Genomic DNA, 22,723 nt, shown 5'->3' on the forward strand with positions numbered 1-22,723 from the left:
CTAGTGCTGGTCCACGGAGCTGCGTTTAGTTGACATATGTAAAATCCAGCTCAGACTCACAAAAATTAACCATATTCTTTCTGGAAATATAATCGTAACGTACTGATAGACAGCAATTGAATTTAGACATGTTCAGACACACATTAATTTAATTATAGAAAAAATATATATTTTTTATTTTGACAGGGCCAGCAGAGAAGGCCCTGCTGGCTCTGACGGCACACCACTGTCTAAAGTACAATAGCATTATTACAATAATATATTTTTTTGTCTTCATTCATTTTTTATAAATAGAAATAAAAATTATAATATAAAAACAATAATTGGTTACACTTTATTTTAAGGTAACGTAGTTACATTGTACTTACTCAAATAAGTACTGAGTAATATTAAGTTAAGTTATGTGTACTTACTAAAGAGTTACGGTTAGGGTTTGGTTTAGGGTTAGTTACTTGTAATTATGCATAATTTACTCTTATTACTGTTGTACATGTAGTAACATGTAACTACGTCACCTTAAAATAAAGTGTTACCCAATAATTTATTGTTATACAAATTGACTGGGTTACTAAAAAAACAGCGTGAATATAATGTGGACTGAGACACCATCACATCTAAAAAGAGCCCTATACTACAAATAAAAATGAAAATAAAAACAATATAATGTCATGTAATCCTTAACTGACAGTGCATGTGTTCTTAAATTATTGAAATATGAACTCAAAATTTCAGGGGGTGCACTTCAAGAAAATATTTTATGTCAGGGGTTTGGCTGACAAAAAAAGCTTAGGAATTCTAGTGGTAGAGTAGAATTTGCCTGAAATATGATGTACTTGGTGTTAAATTTATTCTCACTTTAGCTTAAGTTTATAAAATAATTGGAAAAAGGTCAAATGATAGCAGGTTTGCTATGAACTCCAGACAGAAGAGGAACCTGAGCTAAATGGGCAATATCAGATGAGTAGGAGAGCGACATGGCTCTATATCAGCATGGCTGTGATTAGATCAGTGGCCTTGTGTCGGAGGCAATGACAGCCGTGCTGATATAGAGCCATATTACACAACTGCGAGTGTTATATTGCTTTTAAACAACAGTTTGATTTAGGGCTGCACATCATTTTAGCATCGATATTGTGATGGACCAAGCACCACAGTTCGAAATGCATGTGATTCTCGGGTTAATTGCAAAGTTTAACCATAATAGAGCGAAAGTTTATCATTTGCACATTGTAGGTCCTGTCAGTTTAAACATTAAAGCGATTTCAAACCATTTGAGTGCAAGAGGACGTGAAAGAGAACTCAATTCGGAACTCACACACGGTTTTCTGTGCACACACAGAGCAAAACAGACAGAAGGTGAACACCCAATTCCATTCTCTTTCGTGTCTTTTTGGGCTTGAATGGACACATACATGCAAAAAAAAATCCTGTCTCGGCGAGTATCCTCGTAAACACAGGATGGCTTACGTGAACGTAAACAATTGAGAACAATTATTCAACTTCTGTACCTGAATACTTTTAGACTTGTCTGAAAAACAAAGCAGTTTATTTAATTTGTATCTTTGTTCTATTGCATTTATCTATGCTTGTAATTTGTTTATTATTTTCTATGCAGATTCACTCCCCTACAAAAATCACCCCAATGATTAATTCTTTCCAAAATGAGCTATTCAAAGTCATCTGGTGATTTTTTTTTTTATCTTTCAGGCATGTGATTGGCTAAGGACAAAAAAGCAGGAAAATATACTGAGACCCCGAACCGCCCGCAGTGGAAATCAAAGCCAAGTGTCTAATCCACTGCGCCATCAACACCATTAACACCATTCTATAATAATAGTAGTAATAATAATTATAACAATGACAATAACTTATTTGAATTTTAAAAAATATTATCTTTTTACCAAACCTATACTGCTAAATGTGCAACATCCAACTTTTTATGACACATGACAACAACTTATTTAAATTTAAAAAAATGAAATATATCTTTTTACATTTTTTTTAAACCAAACTTAAACTGCTTAATGTGCAACATCCAACTTATTATGTCATGAGCACAACTTATTTGGTGGATGTGTAGGCTAACAGTGGGAATCAAAAGCAAGTGTCTGGTCCACTGCTCCATCACCACCTCTCTCTTTATATAGCCTACACTACTACACAGAAATAACATACAATTAAATTATGCTTATTTTAAATGTATTGTGCAGGCTAGGTATACAAAAAATATAGGCTTTTAATAATCTTTCAGTGCGCGAAACCATGATAATATGAAACGCTTTAAAACAGAGCGCACAAAGCGCATCGCGGGCGCAGAATGATGTGCTCAAAGCAATGTTTCACAGTCACAGTGTTCAGCGCTGCACAAGTGCGCATTTAAAAGTTCACGGCACAAAGCAAAGAAATGTAGATCGCACAAATCTTAGTGTATATCTGTCCAACAGTTTATTGATCATTTGTTTCTTCACAGTTTTAAATTCCAGTTATTGTGCGTTTGATGCCGATTCATAGTCATTGTGATGTGTGTGATCTAACAGGCACACGGCAGCGAGTCGTTTAAAAACAGCAACAAACTCCAACAAAATAAAGTCATTGTATTTAAATCCACAGCCTTTTCTCTACAGATCAAGCATTATAATGTGGATATCATATTGGAGAGAGTTTTACCGTGCATCCTGCTGTAACCGGAAGAGGCGCGCGCGCTGTTTGAATACTGAATGGAGAATGACAGCCGCAGAGGAGGGAAAATGAGTTTCCGTATACTTTATTGATGTAAATAGACTTCTGTCCCTCACATTAAAGCAACAACATGGAACTTTTCCTCTGCGGTCGCCCTACAGGTTGGAAGCGGAATTGTCCATTACCGCTGTCGTAAAACGATTTACGGTTACTGTATATGAAGCATGCAGGTTTTTTTCATATGGGCAATGATAATATTATTAATCTTCCCCCTTTCATAATTTATACATGTTTAGTAGACTAAACATTTTAACTCAAACATTTGCGATTTGCATGTCGATTGCAATGCTCAAATCTGAACGAGAATGATAGCGATAGCATCCTAACCATCTAAAACTACCATGTTAGTGTTTACTAGCTACCAGATTGATAATTCGCTCATCTACTAGCTGATTCATGAAGATAAATAAATGGAGGACCAGATAGTTTCCGTAACGTAGCCAGGCAGACAACAGATTAGAAAAACTAAAGATAGTATGCAAGCAATTTACAGTTACTTATACTAGTTCAACAGCATGACGGCCAAGTCAGCATCGGTCTGGTAACTCTCCTCCTCCATAAGCTAACGCCAGCGAGCAAACGCTCAACCAATATTGATCCTCGTCCTGCCTTTCAGTTTATCACTCTCCCTTTTCCTCTTCCGACTCTACTCCGACAAAACCTTGGACTTCTTGCGTTTCGCTGCTGCTTCAGCCATGACGAAAACAGACGTACGAAAACAAACGCGCTGGTTGGCCACATTTGAGGAAGTGGTGGGCAAAGTGACGTATGCCGTAAAGCAGTCGAATTTTGTAGTTCTTTTTGAGCGCTGGTTACTACCCGCACCCCGAAGTTACATAGTGCCAGTAAAAGCGATACAGACCCCGTCAGGCTATGGCAGACGTCTCATTCAACCTATTGTAAGTCGATGTACCATCACAAGGGTCTTGGAAATATATTATGAAGGTTGAAAAGTTACATGTTGTTACTTTAAGCTATGAAATAGGCTTCAGATGAATTTGTCACCCAAACTGACGTGAAAAAACCGCCCGGTGTGGCCCTGTTGCGCAGGGACGGCGATTGTGGTTCCGTCCCGGGTTACCATGGTGACGGCTGTGAGATTTATTTTTTTTACAGATCTGCATGATTCACGTCACATTTTCAGGTCGGAAAATCCGGAATTCCGGATTAATCCGGAAAAATCACATCCCTGATCTTTTCTTTTTTTTTTATCATATAACAGTTTATATCTGAAAAAACAACAAAAAAACAACAAATTATCACAATGTCAGTTTTCTCCAATATCATGCAACCCTAGTTTGACAGCACAACTTGTAAATAAATAAGAAACAACAATGGAGTGTCTTTAAAAAAACCGCTTTTGTGAGAAACTACTTAGTTCTGCCACAGATTCAAATCTCAAGTTATATCTCATGTTTAACTACTATCTACATAAGAGCCAGCGGCAAATTCCTGAGAATGTATCAGCTGTTCTCAGCGGGTACGTGAGTGCTAAACGGATGCTGACTGCATGGAGCTCACAACTCCAAAAATGTCTAAACAAATTTTCAAATAGGTGCTATGGTTTATATATAAATTGCATATTTGAGATATAAACAACTACATTCTTGCCTAAATAACCCTTACAACTACATTTATGACACAATAATAGTAGTATTTTTAAGATTATAGTGGGTTCACTACGCCGATGAGAAATGCTACCAGTATACAGTAGGTCCAGTGGAAACAAGAGGAGTGATACAAATTGTGAAACGGTTTCCGTGTGATATTTGTAGATTACCGCATGGCTGGAAAAGGCTCTCAGCTAATACGATTTGAGAACCAGAACTAAGTTTATATACTACAGATGGGTCATAAATAAATGAATATTAATGTCAGATTAGTTGTACTGCTTTGTGCTAACTGAAGTAAAGCTTCAAGCTAAAATAAAGATCAGGAGTAGATGACATTCATATATTAAAATGGCCTATGTAAACTTGCGTGAAGGTCTTAATTTAAAGGTCAAAATGGACCTTCACTTTATGAATAAAAAAATAAATACCTTATGAATAAAACAAAACTTTAGTGCAGTATAAAATGAGTATGCAGAGAAGCACATTAAATCGAAAATGAATCATTACACTGAAATCTATTTTCATTTACCACTAAAAAGCACTACTGATTCATCTCTGAGGTATAATTTTGTACGTTTTCCCAGGTTTAAATTAGATTTTGTATCTCAGCGTGGTCCCAGACTTTTGGACTGAATGGCATCAAACACAACCTACACAAAAATAGTCCTCCAGAACAAACAAGCAGCAGACAACAATCACACTGTTGACACTGAAGCAAAGACTCCACTGGGCTTACTTCACATTCAATTTTCTGCCAAACCTGCAATCGACCCAAACCGCAAGATGTATTTGAGGGTCACGGTGTCAACGTGATGACTTCAAGAGACTCTTAACTTTTTCTTCACTGACTTCAACTGATTCCTTCATTTTTTTCAATGTCAAGGTCCAATAACTAATAGTGAGAAAAGTCAAAGGTGAATTTTCATCCTCATTCATCCCGTATATACAGCGAGATGTCAGACTCATCCTCTGAACGTGGCTTATGAGACACTTGACTATGTCTGTGGCCTTATTCATTCAACCAGTGGTAAATACAACTATGATCCAAGGTTACCTTGCGTTTGAAGAGCTGTGGCTGATTTTGATAGCAGAAAAAAGGGACAACTCTGCTGTGGCAACCAGGCTTCAACAACACAGTGAATTTTTCAAAAATGAAGAGCTGATTAACAATCTACCTGCGTCCTCAGGTGTCTAAGACTTTAATGACTAAGATTTTCCTATGAATGCTCTATTACTCTGTGGACTGTTTCTAAAATTACCTCATTAAAAAGTTTCTGAGTTCAAGAAATGGTAATAATAATAATTTCTCAAGGTATGTCACCACTTTCCCATGATGAAAGTTTGGGAAAATGATTAAAGACTTTAGAAATAATAATAATAATAATTAATAATAATAATAACAACACTGTATAAATATTCAGTCCAACAAGCCCTTTCTCATTGTGTTTTATATCTTTGCTTATTTTACTTTACTTCAGTTTGGAATTAAAGGGCCAGTGCACATTAATAAACATTTCTGTAAATGTGCCAATTTAGCTATTACAGCTAATTTTTAACTGTAGTACCTGAGCAGATTTCACAAAAAATGCATAAGAGTAAACCAAAGCATTAAAACATTTTAAACAAGACTTTATCACATAATTGTGTACATTAATGACATGCATAACTCAAGATTATTCAAGACAAGCATAAAAAGAGCATGTCATGACCACTGTTATATTTTTATGATTTTAAGGTTACACTAAATGTTTTACAGTTTTCATTTTTCTCTCAAGCACCTTTAGAGCCGTCATTTTAGAACTAGTAACGGAGGCTTGAGCCATTGATAGCAGACTAAAGCAGTCATTAATGTTGTTATAGAATACCTATACTTAACACCACCAATAAATATTTGATCTGAAAATTCTTCATCAAAATCTTTAAACAAATCTTTAAGAAAATTAAAAAGATCTTGTAATCTTCCACATTTTAAAAATAAATGCTCTAAGTCTTCTTGGTTTCCACAAAATCTACATTCCCCCCCCCACTGCTAGATTCAAGTGTGCCACATGTCTGTCTGTAGCTATCGCCCCGTGGATAAGCCTCCACTGTAGATCCGCAGTACGCTTCTCTATAGGAGGCTTATACAGGGCTCTCCACCTGTCCCTCACGAGGAAGTCTGGTCCTAACAAACTTGGCCACTTTGAAGCTTTTATTCTCTTGAGAAAAACTTGATGTGTGACTTTTACTGAAGAATAGTAAATCGCTTTCTTTGACGTAGATTTAAAACAGTCCAGCTGTGGTGTATCAAAAGACAAAATTGAGTCCATATTTACATACACCGTTTCCTCAAGTATGGCTGGAGACACTCTGATTTTTGGAAATTCTTCTTCTATATCTCTTAAGTCCATTGACCGACGTCTTTCAATGTACTCTCTATGCCCACTTGGTAAAACATTCCAGATCTCCTCGGTCAGTTTCGAGACAAGACGATCAGATTTCAATCCTGTAACTTATTTAAGAATTCCAACCGGCTTCCACCCATCATCGTCCAAGAGATGTCTGATTTTTACAATCCCATTGCGCTTCAAAACTGCAGATACGCTTACTGAAGACAACAGCCTTGTTTGGATCATTGGATTGAAAAATAATGGTTCTTCCAGAATCCAATGTCCTATACTTCGATCCACTTTAAAAACTGTTTTCCAGGACTGAAACATTGACTTATAGAAGGGAGTAATCTCTGACAGACACACCTTCCCCAAGTCCATTATAAACAAATGTTTATCCAACCCGAGCCCACCTGCGTTCTTCAAAATTAATCTTGCAGTATGGGCCCAAGTCAAGTCTTTATGATATAAAAGTCTTTGTGCTGCTTGTATCCTGTAAGAAATCAACCGACTTCTCACATCCACGAGCCCTTGACCTCCTTCATGGACAGGTAAATAGAGTGCTGCAGCATGGATCCAGTGTGCCCCACTCCAAAAAAAGTTCACAATTGTCCTTTGTATTTTACGAACCAACTCCAGTGGAGGCTCCATAACAGTCATTTTATGCCACAATGTCGAGGCCGCCAAGTTGTTAATGACCAAGACTCGCCCTCTGTACGACAATTGTGGTAATAGCCAGGTCCATTTAGACAATCGGGCTATCACTTTCTCCAGCAATCCCTCCCAGTTTCTCATCTGAAAATTTTCATTTCCTAAAAAAATACCTAATGTTTTTATCCCCTCTCTGCCCCAAAGTAAACCACATGGTAGTTTTGGAGGTCCTACTTCTTCCCAATTGCCAATAATAAATCCCTCACTTTTCCCCCAATTCACTCTGGCTGAGGATGCTTTTTCATATTTTTCAATAATTTCCGTTAAAACTTTCACATCATTTTGACTTTATATAAACACTGTCACATCATCAGCATATGCTGACAGGGATACTTTAAAGGTACTCTTTAAATCTGGAAGTGAAATACCGATTAGCTCTTTCCTTAATCTGCACAAAAATGGTTTGATTACTAGACTATACAACTGTCCAGAAAGTGGACAGCCTTGTCTAATACCCCTGGACATCATGATAGGTGCACTCAATCCACCTCCAGCTTTAACCATAACAAATGCATTAGAATACAACAACTTTATATAAGATATAAAATTATCCCCAAACCCGAACTCTTTCAACACATTGAAAAGAAATCCATGATCAACTTGGTCAAAAGCTTTCTCTTGGTCAAGCGAAAGAATCCCCAAATTAAGACTATTACTTTGACTAAAATCAATCACATCACGCAATAAAAATAAATTATCCATAATTGTTCTATCTGGTATACAATAAGACTGGTCTCTATGAACTAATACATATAAATATTTTTTAAGCCTATTTGCTAGTACCTTTGAGAATATTTTGTAGTCTAAACATAGCAATGACACTGGTCTCCAGTTTTTCAATAGTCCCAAATCTCCTTTCTTAGGAATTAAAGATAGAACTGCTCTGCAACAACTTGTGGGTAATGTCTTTCTTTCGATGCAATCAATCAGCAGTTCATTTAAATCTTGTCCAATTAATCCCAGAAAGCCTGATAGAACTCCACAGGTATACCATCCACTCCTGGAGATCTTCCAGGGGATAATTGTCTCATTACATCAGTAAGCTCTTGCAAAGTTATTTGTTCATCCAGCGATTCTCTTTGTTCATCTCTCAACTGAGGTAGATCACAGAGCAAATCGTCCACACTTGCAGAGTCACAACTCTGAGCATTATATAATTTAGAATAAAAGTCTATTGTCATTTCTCTCATTTCCAGAGGGTCAGAAGTTATAGTTCCATTCGGACGTCTTAGATGACACAACTGTTTTTGTAAAAAACTTTTCTTTTCCAAATTAAAAAAATAGGCACTAGGAGCATCCATATCTTTGATGGAGCAAATTCTTGATCTTATTAATGCTCCTTTTACCTTTTCTTGTAAAAAAGACCCAAGTTCTTCTTTTCTCTTATTTAACCTTTCATTATTTACCGATCCCATATTATTTAACATGTCTTTTTCCAGAGATACAATGTCTCTTTGTAAACTTTTCACTGTTGTTTTCATCATTGCAGTAGTATGTGAAGTATAGTTTTGGCAAAAAATTCTGATGTTAGCTTTACCTACATCCCACCATTGACCAAGATTTTCAAAACTGTCTTTCTTAAGTTTCCACCTATCCCAGAAAACCTTAAACTTTTCACAGAAACTGATATCCTGTAATAATTTGACATTAAAATGCCAAAAATAACAAGGTTTAACCACTTTCTTTAAAAAAAGTAATCATATGGTGATCTGAAAAACCATTAGGCAAGATGGATACATTCATTACCTTATTATTCCAAATCTTCCCCAAATAAAATCTATCTAACCGAGCACCACTAACTTGATTATCTGATGCCTTTAACCATGTATATTGTCTAACTCCTATGTTCCTACTTCTCCACAAGTCTATTAAATCAAACTCATTTATAATTTTTAACAATTGAATGCTTGACTGATTATGTGGCTCCTCTCCATCAATTATAAAATTAGTTGTGCAATTCCAATTACCCCCAATTATCATGCACACAGTATCATCAATTTTTTGAATAACTGTTCTCAATTCCATAAAAAACACCACACGCTCATGTCCATTATTAGGAGCATATACATAATTAAAACAAATATATTTCCTTCAGACTCTACTTTAGTTAAAAGTGCTCTACCTTTTACAATTTCCTCTGTTGATAGAATATTTAGATTTTTGGAAAAAAGAATAGCTACCCCAGCACTTGTGTTTGTACCATGGCTAAGAGCATATTTCCCTTCCCACCACATACCCCACTGAGTCTCATTATCAGTACTTGTATGTGTTTCTTGCAAAAAAACTATATCAACTCCTTTAACAAACTCTGAAATCATGCCTAATTTATTCCGATCTCTACCCCCATTTATATTTAAGGAACCGAATTTTAAAAGTTCCATAGAAAAATGAAAATAGAGAAAAACAAATGTGAATAGACACAAAGCATGAAGTATGAAATTCACCCTGTGCATTTGAGCATCCTATTTTTGCACAGCTCTTTTTTCTTTCCGTAATTTAGCCAACATCTTTTTCAGCCTAAACCTCTTCTTCTTGCATAGAGCTTCATAACTAACAACTTTCAGCATTGACACCACTGACCATATGAATTTGTCTATCTCCGGGAAAAAATCCTTCACCTCAACAGTTTTTCCAAACGTCAAATCCAAACAATCATTAATCTCCTGCACCGAATATGTTTCATCAATATTCTGCGACCCAAACTCAGAAACATCCGACACCTCAGACAATGTATCATCCTCCCTCATTTCATAATCCTCACGTTTTTCAACATCATTTAAGCTTTCAGTATTTTCAATACTGATCACTTCGCAAGCAACACTTTCACTTACTTTCTCTACTACCACTGTATGTGTACTGTGTTCCAAGACCTCATGCTCTTGTGCCACATCCTCCACTTTTTCTCCTTCATTCTGATTTTTGTCTACACTTACACGATTCATCATTCTGAACGATACTCTCTTCATTAGACTGAGGCTGCGTTGTTGTATTTTTTACATTAGCGGCAGTTACTCCACTAGGCCCAGCGGCCTCCTCATTAGTATGAGCTCTATGTGGGCATGTCAACTTTTTGTGCCCAAGTTCACCACACTCAAAACACTTCAAGCTACCCGTATTAACATAAAGCATATACGATTTTCCTTCATGCACAACTCTGAAAGACACGTCTAACTCCGGCACATCGAGAAACATAAACACTTGTCTCCTAAAAGACATCACATGTTTTAGTGCTTCATTTTTACATCCTAATGGGATTGTTTTAATCGCACTAGCACATTTACCATATTGAACTAATGCACGCTCAATATCCTCATTTCGAATAAACGGGGGGACGTTCGAGACATAGGGCCCTATCTTGCACCCAGCGCAATTGACTTTGTACACCGACGCATGTTTCATTCCTATTTTGCACCCGCGCAAAGCGCGCTTTTCCCTCCACAAAAGCACGTCGCTAAACTAGGGAATGAACTTGCGCTCCCTGGGCGGTTCAGCGCAAAAAAGGAGGCGTGTCCCGGCGCAAACAATCCCTGGTGCTATTTTACTGTTCCATAAAACAATTGCGCCACTGGCCAGAAAAAACCTAGTCTAAAGTCAGTGGCGCGTCGCGCGTTGTTCATTATGCTATTTTAAGGGCGCATGCTTGACCATAATGTATAGCGTGCACAACGCGCATACACTCTGATTCTCTAATCTACACAGAAGCAGCAGTTTTCATTTTTGCAAATCATATTATTACAAACGATAGATAGATAGATAGATAGATAGATAGATAGATAGATAGATAGACAATTTATTATAAAAGCATACATCTAGCTTACACATTTACCCACATTATTATATGCCTGTTTAATTTGGGTGTGTTTCTCCATCCCCAATGTCACTTCTCTCTCTTTTACGGCTGTGACGAGAGCGTTGCTCTCCTCGGCTGTGAACCGCTCCTGGCGCGCACCTGGCAAATCCGCCGTTATAATAGCAATACGCCAAGGAAAAAGCGCGTCTGCTCTTAAAGGGAATGTGAGATGACGCTCTGATTGGTTTATTTCACGTTACGCCCAAACCACACCTATGAATAATGAAGCTACTTCAGACCAACCCCTTTTAGATTTGCGCCGGGTGCAAGAGCCATTTTTCCCGCCGGGAAAATAGCAACAGCGCCGAGACCCGCCCACAAAGTTACTTGCGCTTTGACACTTGCGTTTCAGATCGTTAAAATAGGGCCCATAGACTTTTGTTGTTGCTGTAACAAGCGGTGAAACAATAACAAAATCGCCACCTACCACAATCCCGTTGGCTATCAGGCGGTTCACTAGCTTCTCCTCTTTAACAAAAACCACCACCGCTTTATTCATCCTGGAGGCCGAAGAAATGTTGTCATATCCAACCTCCTCTCCGACCGCCAGCAACACATCCTCCACAGACACACCCTGCGCAGGTACACATCTGACTCCGTGACGCCGCGAAACAGGTGATTCTCCACCCGCCAGCAACGACGCCATACCGGCGCCTCGGCGAACACCACCAATACGGTTTTAATTTCCAAATTCAACTCTACAAAAATATTATGTCTCAAATCCCATTTTAGATTTAAAAAGAAATGAGAAAAAAACAAAAAAAAAAAAAAAAAAAAAAACTATCAAACACCTCTCCGTAAACCCCTCACCACTACCCCAAACGCTCCCAGCATGCACCGGAAGTGAGAGAGAGAGAGAGAGAGAGAGAGAGAGAGAGAGAGAGAGAGAGAGAGAGAGAGAGAAAGAGAGAGAGAAAGAGAAAGAGAAAGAGAGAGAAAGAGAGAGAGAGAGAGAGAGAGAGGAGAGGAGAGGGGTGTGCATGTGTGAATTACCCGAGTGCTCCCAAAAGTGTTTGGCAGCAGCGTCTCTACTAATAGCTAAACTGTAAGTTTATCTCCTTCAAGAACAGTGCCCTTATTACTTTGGTAGTGAGAAATGTCATGTACCTTTTAAGTTGCTAAACTATTTTACAAAAATAAAATGGTCAGAGCACAGCGTCAACAGCTTTGTGGGCAATGTGCCGACGTGTAGCGCTGTTGTGCTTTGGGCGACCCGAGTTCGAGTCTCGGGTTGCAGACCTTTCCAGATCCCATCCCCCTCTCTCTCTACTGCCTCGCTTCCTGTCCACTCTTTACTATCCTATCATAACAGTCTCTTGCATCATCGCAGACGCTCGCTCTCATTTTATTCAAATGCAACTTGCGTCTGTTTTGGATTGTATTGAAAATGAACTTTAGTATTAATACTAGGGCTGTCACTTTTGTGGAAAAATCCTGTTCGATTTTTGAGACATAAGTGTTCACTGAATCGATTGTAAAATCGATTTTCCATGTCTAAAGACGTTTCCATATTAAACGCCAAATATGGGCAAATCCACGGACAACTAACAGGCATTAGGACGAATGTAAAGAGGACGCTTGAGACGCGCACAAGTGAGCAAATATTCCTGATGATTTATTGGCGTGAAGTTTCGTGCACAATGACAAACAGGAGTGCAACATTCTCGAAAAACAATAAGCAGAGTGGACTGCCATAACATCAATGAAAAACATTACTGCAGGCTTCAACATGGCTGTGTTTATGATTAGAAATGTCAAACAAATTTCACCTGCATAGGCGATTGTAGACTGTAGCCCGAATCTGTATCTGTATGCATGAGACTGTCTGAATACCGGCAGAATTCACAGTTTTGTTGTAAAAAGAGACACATTATGCAGAAGTATAATTTGCTGTTATGCGTGTTTGTCAGAGCCTGCAGTTGCTGTGTGACATGCATTCGCTGCGGGCGTATAGTGATGAGCTGGACGCGCTCAGAGAAAAGACCGTTAAAATCGATTCCCTATTTTCGTTTTCGAAACTTGCGTTGGTTGGTCCGATCGATTGTGCAATCGATTTTCGAACGTAAAGTGACAGCCCTAATTAATACTACTATAAAATTATTATTGTGATCATCTTGTCTGGAAAATTGTTTTGTACACTGTACAAAATGGATTTATAAACAGCTAAGATTTTAAAATATTAATCTCAATTCAATATTTCATGTCCCCGTAATTATTTCTGTGGTAAAAAAATCTGTGTAATAAGTGTACAACGAACATACATTATAACAGTTGGTTCGTCTTGTTCGTTTGTCTTGTTCGTTCTTATTGGCTTAAAGCAACTTGCTGCAAACTTTTCTTTTAATTTCACGTTAATTACAAGTAGATAATAAAATATTTCAACTCGAAAAATATTTTGTGTTCAATTATTTACCCAACTTAGTTTGGGTATTGAGGTCAAAGTTAACTTGCCCTGTGTTCCCTATACAACAGTGGGTGGCGGTCACGAAAGTGACTGCAGATTTGTGTTTCCCCCTTTTGGGGGAAAAACAACTGGGTGAACAGGATTTACCACGAGTTTTAAAAAGCACGCTATAATCAATGATAATTAAATTTTAAAACGATAATCCTAACCGTCAGGACATTTTATCGTGTTTTTTTCATGAAACCGGTAATCGTTTCATCCCTACTTCAATATATATTTCTTTGGATTTCTATGCAATTTTCCTTTACATTTTCCCCCGTTTACTGTATGAATTATTTCTTTCCTTCAATTGTGACGTACATAACATAGCAAAATTTTGATTATCTTTGGTCTTGTTTTGCAGTTGACAATAGCTTAATATTCTTTCAGATTCCTATCATGACTTCATTTCCGAATCAAATTAGGTTTTATAACAGTGAAGCACATCAGAGATTTCACACGCAGCTGCATCAGAAAGTGGATGAAGTCCTTAAGTGAGTAAGGGCTTCCACAAAACAAACATGAAAAAAAAGATTAAACACTGTCACCATCATCTCAAGACTGTGGAGCCACTGGCTGAATTTCTACACACACACAGCAGCACACCTCCAGGGGTTAACCCAGATGGTACAGATACAATAAGCTAACAGCGTGCGAAGTTGGTCAGCAGGAACTGTGCCAACTCAAACATCTTCTCCTACTGCTGTTGCCATGACACCAAACAGTCTCTTTGGGGTGAGAATGGGAAAAAGCGACAGCACCACAACTCAAGGGAAAAATAAACTGTACACACAAGGCAGCTTCTTATTTTAGTTATTTTCTGTATCCAACTCTGAGTAAAAATAAGGCTCTTCACCAAAAACAACAACTTAAAAAACCTGTAAGTACTTTTATACTGGAAACCATGAAGACAATGTGTGACGCAATCAATGCCATGGAAACGAGATGTTCCTCTACGAGAACATCATATCAAAACTATGATAGATGAGAGAAGACATACCTCTTGTATATACCACTCGAGAAGATTGCAGCAAATGAAAATGGCATTCATGGATGCAACTGGATTGCAAAGATGGCTTTTAAGAAGAGGCCGTGAAAGGCCATTCTTGTATGGCTCTTCTTAACAGCACCTTGAAAACCATGTTCACCGAATCTTAACTCAATCATCCGGCTATTACATCCCCTGTAATTTCCTCCTCCAATTAAGAACACAAATAAGAGTTTGCCTTCACCTCCCTTCAGATCTTCAAATAACACATGCACTCTCTGTCTCTTCAGCCCAAGTGCCATTTTTAAATAGTTCCCTTAACTCTCGGTTCGTATTTGAGAGACTTGAACCAAGATGCAACCATTACATTGTTCACGAGAACAATCAAAACTCACTGCTCTGCTTGGTTCTTTTCTTCTTTTTTGCCATTGACATGCTAAGCTTTACGTCAAACCGCTGCAAAATTATGCACAATTAATCCTGAAAATTACATGCGAGTCATTTAGCTAATGTCTAATAATTGCCACGATACACTGAGTCAGACTTTGCAGATGGAACTGTTTCCAAGCAAGAAAATGAAAGAGATTTCTATATGTATGTTATATATCAATGTTATACTGGGTTCCGTATACATATTTCCCGGAGCATCTGCCTCCATAAATTTATTTCTCCTGCAGTGTGGCCGAAGAAAAAGATGAATTATTCGGAGATACTTTATGGAGCGTGTTACTGCATTCTCTCTATGCAGAATTGATCTATACCACTAAGGCGACTTGTATTCTGCTCAATTTGACACTAAATTTTAAATTTGAAGGCTGATTTAAAGCCACTGTAATGAAACGCTGACAGTGAACAATTACTCTGTGACACCACTCCAGTACACATCTATTGTGTTTCAAACACACATGCTATATTCTGGGGCCTTTGAGGTTTTTATCATCCCTGCTGAAAGAGTAATCTGAAGCTCATAAGGATGAATGCAGACAAAATAATAAGATACTTGTGTTAGGTTGTATACCTGAACCTGAGCGCTTCACCGGCTTAATTAAACAGTTCGCTGCTCTCACAAACACGTCGAACATGCATGGAGAAGTTAAACGTTTTTTTCCCCAGTTATTTTGTGCCCTGGGTTTTAATCAAAGCTTAACTAACGCTGAAAAGACACAATGGTCCACTGAATAATTCACTACATTATGTAGTGCTGAAGTGAGAAAACTACTTCTACGTGACAAAAAGAAAGCTCATTTCCAGGTCAATATTGAGGACAATGGTGCGTCAGGCACAAACAACATGCCTATTTTGCTTTAAGAATAAATACCAGAATTGCGTACCAAAAAAAAAAGTGATTGTACACATTTTTTTTTAAAGATATTAGGTTAAAAAGATTAAAACTGTGTGTGTAAATGTCCTGTAAATAAATAAATAAATAAATAAATAAATAATAGTTGTAATATTAATAATAAAAAAATAGTAATAAATAAATCAAGTTGTTTGTACGAGTTCACTGGAAAGCAAAGCAAATGCTGAACATAGATTTTGGATTCATTAATGCATTTGAAGTTAAACGTACCAGTTATGCACCATGAGCTTCTGGACGGCCAGCAGGGCATTATAGCGGACGAGCTGGTCTTCATGATGCATGTGGTTCATCACTAGTTGTTTACCACCCAGCTGTTCGATCACCCTAAAGGACAGAGAAGCAGAGATAAGCAGTTCCTGATTATTATGTTCTGCAAGCTGGGTAATAACACAGGGCCTCTTACATTTCAATTTAACTATGGGAATAACAAAGAACAACAGCTATATATATATATATATATATATATATATGAAAAAAGTCTCTTATGCTCATCAAGGTTGCATTTATATTAGAAATAATCAGAAAAAAATATATTGTGAAATATTGTTACAATTTAAAATAATGGTTTTCTAATAAAATAATACTTTAAAATATAATTTATTTATATTTTTTAAAATACTGGAAGAAATTGATTGAGTACTGTAATGTAAACAATCAATAACTACTTGCCCCAAAACATAATGTATACCCCCTGTTCTATTGTTTGCTCTTTTTCCCCCCTCTTTTTTCTGTTTTCCTTAAAGGACAAATCCAGTGAAAAATGAACCTAGGGGTAATTAACACATGGTTACCGAGTCGATCGTTCCCTGCGATGCGTTTTCATGAAAATCGAATGTATAGAGTTTTATCTTTAAAAACAGATTAGCTCATAACACTAGTATATGGGGCACAGAGTAAGTAAAAGTAAATCGCTAGTTAATACCACTAACAAGGCTCAAAATAGCCTCACACTAACACGGTAGCATAATGAAGGTCCCTACATGCAAACCGAAGCATTGAGAACTTTGTAAGTGTACAGACAGTTTAATAAGAAGATACTTTATAAAGACAGTACATTACGCGTTTACAGACAGGCGTCATCTTGGAAAACAGTCTCGACTAATCGAGTCACGAACGCCGTGCTAAGTGAGCTGGTCGATAGGAATTACGCATAGTGAAATCTAACTTAGCACGGCGTTCGTGACTCGACTAGTCGAGACTGTTTTCCAAGATGACGCCTGTCTGTAAACGCGTAATGTACTGTCTTTATAAAGTATCTTCTTATTAAACTGTCTGTACACTTACAAAGTTCTCAATGCTTCGGTTTGCATGTCCCTGCTGTTCCTAAATGCTTCCGCTTTCCAATTATAACACTTACAGTTGACAGTGGAATATCTACATGGGATGAAATTTCACAAATTGACTTATTGCAAAGGTGGCATCCTACCACAGTACCACGCTTGAATTCACTGAGCTCTGCAGAATGACACATTTTTCCCCACAAATGTTTGTAAATGCAGACTGGATGGCTAGGTGCTTGATTTTATACACTGGTGGCAATGGGTCTGATTGAAACAATTATATGTAGAGCTAGCTTACAAGTTTTATTTTTTTAAATCAGGAATATTCATTTATTCTATAGACCTTATGAGCCAGAGAAACAAGCGCGCAGCCATCTTTAGAATTTTGTCTATGAACTTCCGTTTTTGCAGTAACCCTGTATATTTCTATGGCATCGATGTCGAAGATTATTTAACTGGTGAAGTTTCTAAATCTAAAATCACACTTTGTCAGTTTAAATCTAGACTAAAAACACATCTCTTTAACCTGGCATACACATAGATAATTATACATTCCTATGATTCAAATCAGTTAAATGACCTGTGCCTAGATACGACCACAACACATGATGTAGTCAGCCGGATACGGGCCGTATCCAGATCAGATGTAGGACCTGCACCTGGACACGACCACAACGAAACCCTGAAGTGTCAGCAGAGATTGTGTCAACTAGACTCTCATCGAAGGCCTCATCGACACGACAGCCATCGACACTGATCCTCAACCAACCCGTCTCCATACCAGCATGACTCCGATCATCAACCAGAGGGAACTGGATAATTTACTGATTGTTCCAAACCAATCTGACTTCTGACCTATAATGCTGCCTGAATCATAATCATACACTGTTCGCTCGTTGGCCAGAGGAGAACTGGTCCCCCAACTGAGCCTGGGTTCTCCCAAGGTTTTTTTCTCCATTCTGACACCTGATGGAGTTTTGGTTCCTTGCCACTGTCGCCTTTTTCCACCTTTGTTGCCATTGGCTTGCTTAGTTGGGGACAATAAATTTAACGTTTAATTTAATATTCACCAATAATATTGATCTGCCTGCATTGACACTATTATACAAGAACTGAACTGAGCTAGACGATGACATCACGGTTTACTCCAGAGCGGCTATATATATATATATATATATATATATATATATATATATATATATATAAATTAAAAAAAACTTTTTTAAAACAAAAATGAAACATCACTGAAATGCTATTTTCTTCTGGAAACAAACTTTTTTGCATTATTTTCCTATTATCTCTGTAAAGCTGCTTTGAAACAATCTGTATTGTAAATAGCGCTATATAAACAAATGTGACTTGACTTGACTTGTGGATTTGGATTTTGGATTTACTTATTGTAGAGTTAACGAACGTTATCATGAGCACTGCAATGTTTAAAGCATATGTCATAACAAATGTCACTAGACCAGGAAGATTTTAAAACGAGCGGTTCATTCATAAATCCGTAAGATCTAACCTTCATGTTGTGGAAATACACAATAACACAACGAGCGCAGTGCTGAAAAGGGGCGGGGCTACATAAGATCTATATTTTCATCTCACATTTAGCCACAGTTAAAACAAAATCACTGCTTGGAGAACAAAAGATGGAAAGGCAATAACTTGGCACTTATCGCAAATGACTGCAATTCTTTTGGCCTGCAGAAGCTAATTTGTTCTAGAGTGGTCTAATTACAGGGTTAGAACCAAGGCTAATTCAGACCAACGAGTCCCTATAGATTCACTGTGGTTTCTTTGAACGGTGGGGGCGTTCTAAAGAGGAAAGTGAGAGTGTGTGTTCTGAGTGGCCGACCTCAGGGGGAGGAGAGTCTGGATTAGAGAAGGTATTAGCCACTCGCAGCAGAGTTGGAAACAAGTGGCGGATCACTCTACTTTTAGAGGGAAACTATATGCAATCTTCTTAGGTCTAAAATTGATTGGCGGATCATGAATGCTACGTGCCGACAATATGGCAAAGCTTGGGCAACATCTTGCAATAGGTTTGCCTGGAAGAGTTAGTATGCTGCTCTCTTTGAAGTGATGCAAGTTTAAATTGACACTGATATCATTGCAGGCAAGCGGGCGGAACAGACGGTAATAACTCTAACCTGGGCGAATCTGAGCCCTATAATCATAAAAAGCGACAGAATATTTGGGTATTGAGAAATAGTAAAAAAAAAAATGCACAGCTGCAGAGTCAGAGAGATGGTAATTTACAGATGAAGGATGAAGGATGAAGGATACTCACTCACCTCTTGCCACGAGGGTAATGTCTCACGTATTCCCCCACATCGTGAGCTGCAACAGCAATAACCTGAGGGTCATCAGACACTTCCAACAACCTGGTCAGTATCCTGGCAGGAAGCACAAACACACAATCATTTCAGGTCCCCAAAAGCAATCAGTAACACCTCCAGGGCAATATTAAATCCACGCTGAGCAAATATATCCCAGGGTACTGTACAGCGGGAGATGTGGTGTCTACCTCAGTCCAGGAAAATATTAGCTTCTGTTAGTTCAGTAAGATGCTAAAATGGGGAAACATGTAACACTGGAAAAAAATGTTTTCTTAAACAGTATTTTTGTCTTCTTTTCCAGTAAAAATATTTAGAAATCAAAAAGATACATTTAATAGAGAAGAAAAATGTTGTGTTCTCAGAAAATATACAGTGGGCCCAAAACTTACTTACGCACTTACACTACAGTTCAAAAGTTTGTGTTTTCTTTTTTTAATATATTTTAAAATGTCATTTATTCCTGCAAATGCAAACCTGAATTTTTTGCATCATTACTTCAGTCTTCAATGTCATATGATCCTTCAGATATCATTCCAATACGCTGATTTGCTGTTCAAGAAACATTTCTTTTTATTATCAATTTGGAAAACAGTTGTGCTGCTTAATAGTTTAGTGTAAACCATGATACATGTTTTTTTTCAGGATTCTTTGATGAATAGAAAGTTTTAAAACAACAGCATTCATTTTAAATAAAAAAAATGTCTAACATTATAAATGTCTTTACTGTCACTTTTGATCAATAATGTAATAATAACTACATTTCATTGCATTACAAAACATAATATCAAACCAAATTCTCAAACCAACTAACCTCACTTTTCTAAGCCAAAAGTTTTTTTTTTGCATTAGATTTTATTAAAATAAATTTCACTTAGTTTATATATACTGTATATGCAAATCGATGATATTTATACTTTGTTAAGCAACCAAATACTTTTTGTGGCCATTGCATCTTGAATGCATCTCAAAGTTTTATTGGGGTAAATTACCAAATTTACAGTATATTTTCGAAAACACGTCTTAATAAACAAATTTGTGCGTAAGTAAATGTTTCGTTTAACATTTTTTCAACAAAAATGTTGCTTAAGAAAATGATTTATTTTGCAGCAAGCAAGAGGTTTAAGCTTAATTTCAATCTATTTCTGCTCACAAACAATAGATCAAGCATGAGACAGAGACCTGTACTGCATGAAAGCATGACATTATAACAGTCATGCAGAATGGAGAGAGGTTTCAAGCACTACCAATCATCTGCACACTAAGCAAGAGATGGAGGGGAAAAAAGAGAAACAAACTGAAGTAAAACACAAATTGCTGATGGCTGAAATGGAGCCTTTGAGCTGATTGCGGAGAGGCTGGTGATGAGAGGAATGAGATGAGTAGATTAGGATTTAAACGGAGTTGTCAAAAGGGTCGAGCTGACACATGATTAAACTACTGAGAGACAATGAAAATCAGAGTTTCAAATGCCGATACTCGGCTCTGGTTTCAACTAGTGTACCCTTCACCAAAGAGAGGAGAGGAACACACACACACACCTGTGATTCAGACAGTAAAAACAACTTGTGTGAAAACAGCACTGTATGTTCAAAACAGTCCTTTAACCATTTGCTCGATACGGCAAAAATCATTTCAGTCCCTCTCCGAACACTTGACCCCCGCTAACATCTTTTATTATAAAAGCTGAGAGAACTGAAACCACTCATTTTGACTATTCACATGTGAATGTAGTATTAATTCACACAGCATGTATGTTTTAAAACAGCCACATTCACATTACAATATTCTTAATTATTGTTTTTTTTTTCTTCCTTTTTTTTTTTGGCCTTCTGGGAAATAATCGGGGGAACAGAGAGGTGAATAGAGAAATCATATCGGGGCCACTGTATCTTAAATTATGTTTTCTTTGGGTTTGTTAATCAAATGGATTTTTGTTTTTATCTTAAACCATAAATCAACACAATTTTGTGAGATTTATGCTTTGTAAGTCAATATATAGTTTTGAAAACAAGTCTTATTACCTTAGACAATTTTGTTCTTCTCAAGTAAATGTGTTTTGTTTCAAGGTTGCCAAGTTGTTTTACATGATGACAAGACAAAAATATATTGTCACCTGCAACTTGCACCACAGCCAGTAATAACACTTAAAAGAATGTTAAAAACAAATATTATAAAACGAATCACTAACTGTAAATTATGATTGGTTACTTGTTCACAATCTTTGCACACCTGTTAATTAACTTAATGAATTTGATTGAAGGCTGTTAGGAAAAAGCCACACAAAAATAAAGTCAACTTTTTTGGGGCTTTGACAGTTTTGAAAAAAATCTCAGCCTTCAAATTGTCATTTTATTACAGAATTCAAACAATAAATGTGGTTCTACAGTCTATGATGTGGTGTAGAATGGAGAGCAAGTGAACCGATCATCTCTTTCTCTTTCTCTTTCTTACTAATAGCACATTTGTGACCCTGGACCACAAAACCAGTAACAAGTCGCACGGGTATAACAACACATAGTATGGGTCAAATATATAGATTTTTCTTTTATGCCAAAAATCAATAGGATATTAAGTAAAGATCATGTTCCATGAAGATATTTTGTAAATTTCCTACCGTAAATATATACAAAAATATTTTTGTGAGTAAATGCAGCAATATCACGAACAGAAATAACTTTAAAGGCGATTTCCTCAATGTTTTGATTTTTTGCACCCTCAGATTCCAGATTTTCACATTTGAGAATAATGTTACATTTTGAATGTGAAGAGCATCAATATCTACTGATGCATGTCATGCATCAACCCACTGCCCAGCCCTAGTACAAAACAACAGGTGCTTCTTACTTCAGCAGCTCGTAGTTCTTCTCGTTCAAGCGAACAGCGTTTTCCCTCCAGAACTTCTCCGACTTGTGCACTGGACTCCACTCCAGACGTCCAGACTTCAGCTCAGAGCTGTACTCATCAAAAGAACTGCAGGAGGAAGAATGGTAAGCACTATCAACATGTGAGGTAAAAGAAACGGGTTTAAAAC

The 22,723-nt window shown here is 37.2% G+C and overlaps 1 protein-coding gene across 2 annotated transcripts in view; it reads right to left on the reverse strand.

Moving 5' to 3' along the window:
• Positions 1-22,723, reverse strand: part of atp6v1h (ATPase H+ transporting V1 subunit H) — a 53,155-nt gene that overhangs the window by 2,706 nt on the left and 27,726 nt on the right. For both annotated transcript variants that reach the window (XM_084120926.1, XM_084120925.1), the window contains 3 exons: positions 22,537-22,662; positions 19,648-19,749; positions 16,284-16,397 (listed from right to left, as the gene is read on the reverse strand). In XM_084120926.1, coding sequence (XP_083977052.1) covers positions 16,284-16,397; positions 19,648-19,749; positions 22,537-22,662 — 342 coding nt within the window. The remainder of the gene's footprint in view (positions 1-16,283; positions 16,398-19,647; positions 19,750-22,536; positions 22,663-22,723) is intronic.

Source organism: Abramis brama (assembly GCF_963993115.1).
Source record: "Abramis brama genome assembly, chromosome: 7".
Taxonomy (NCBI): domain Eukaryota; kingdom Metazoa; phylum Chordata; class Actinopteri; order Cypriniformes; family Leuciscidae; genus Abramis; species Abramis brama.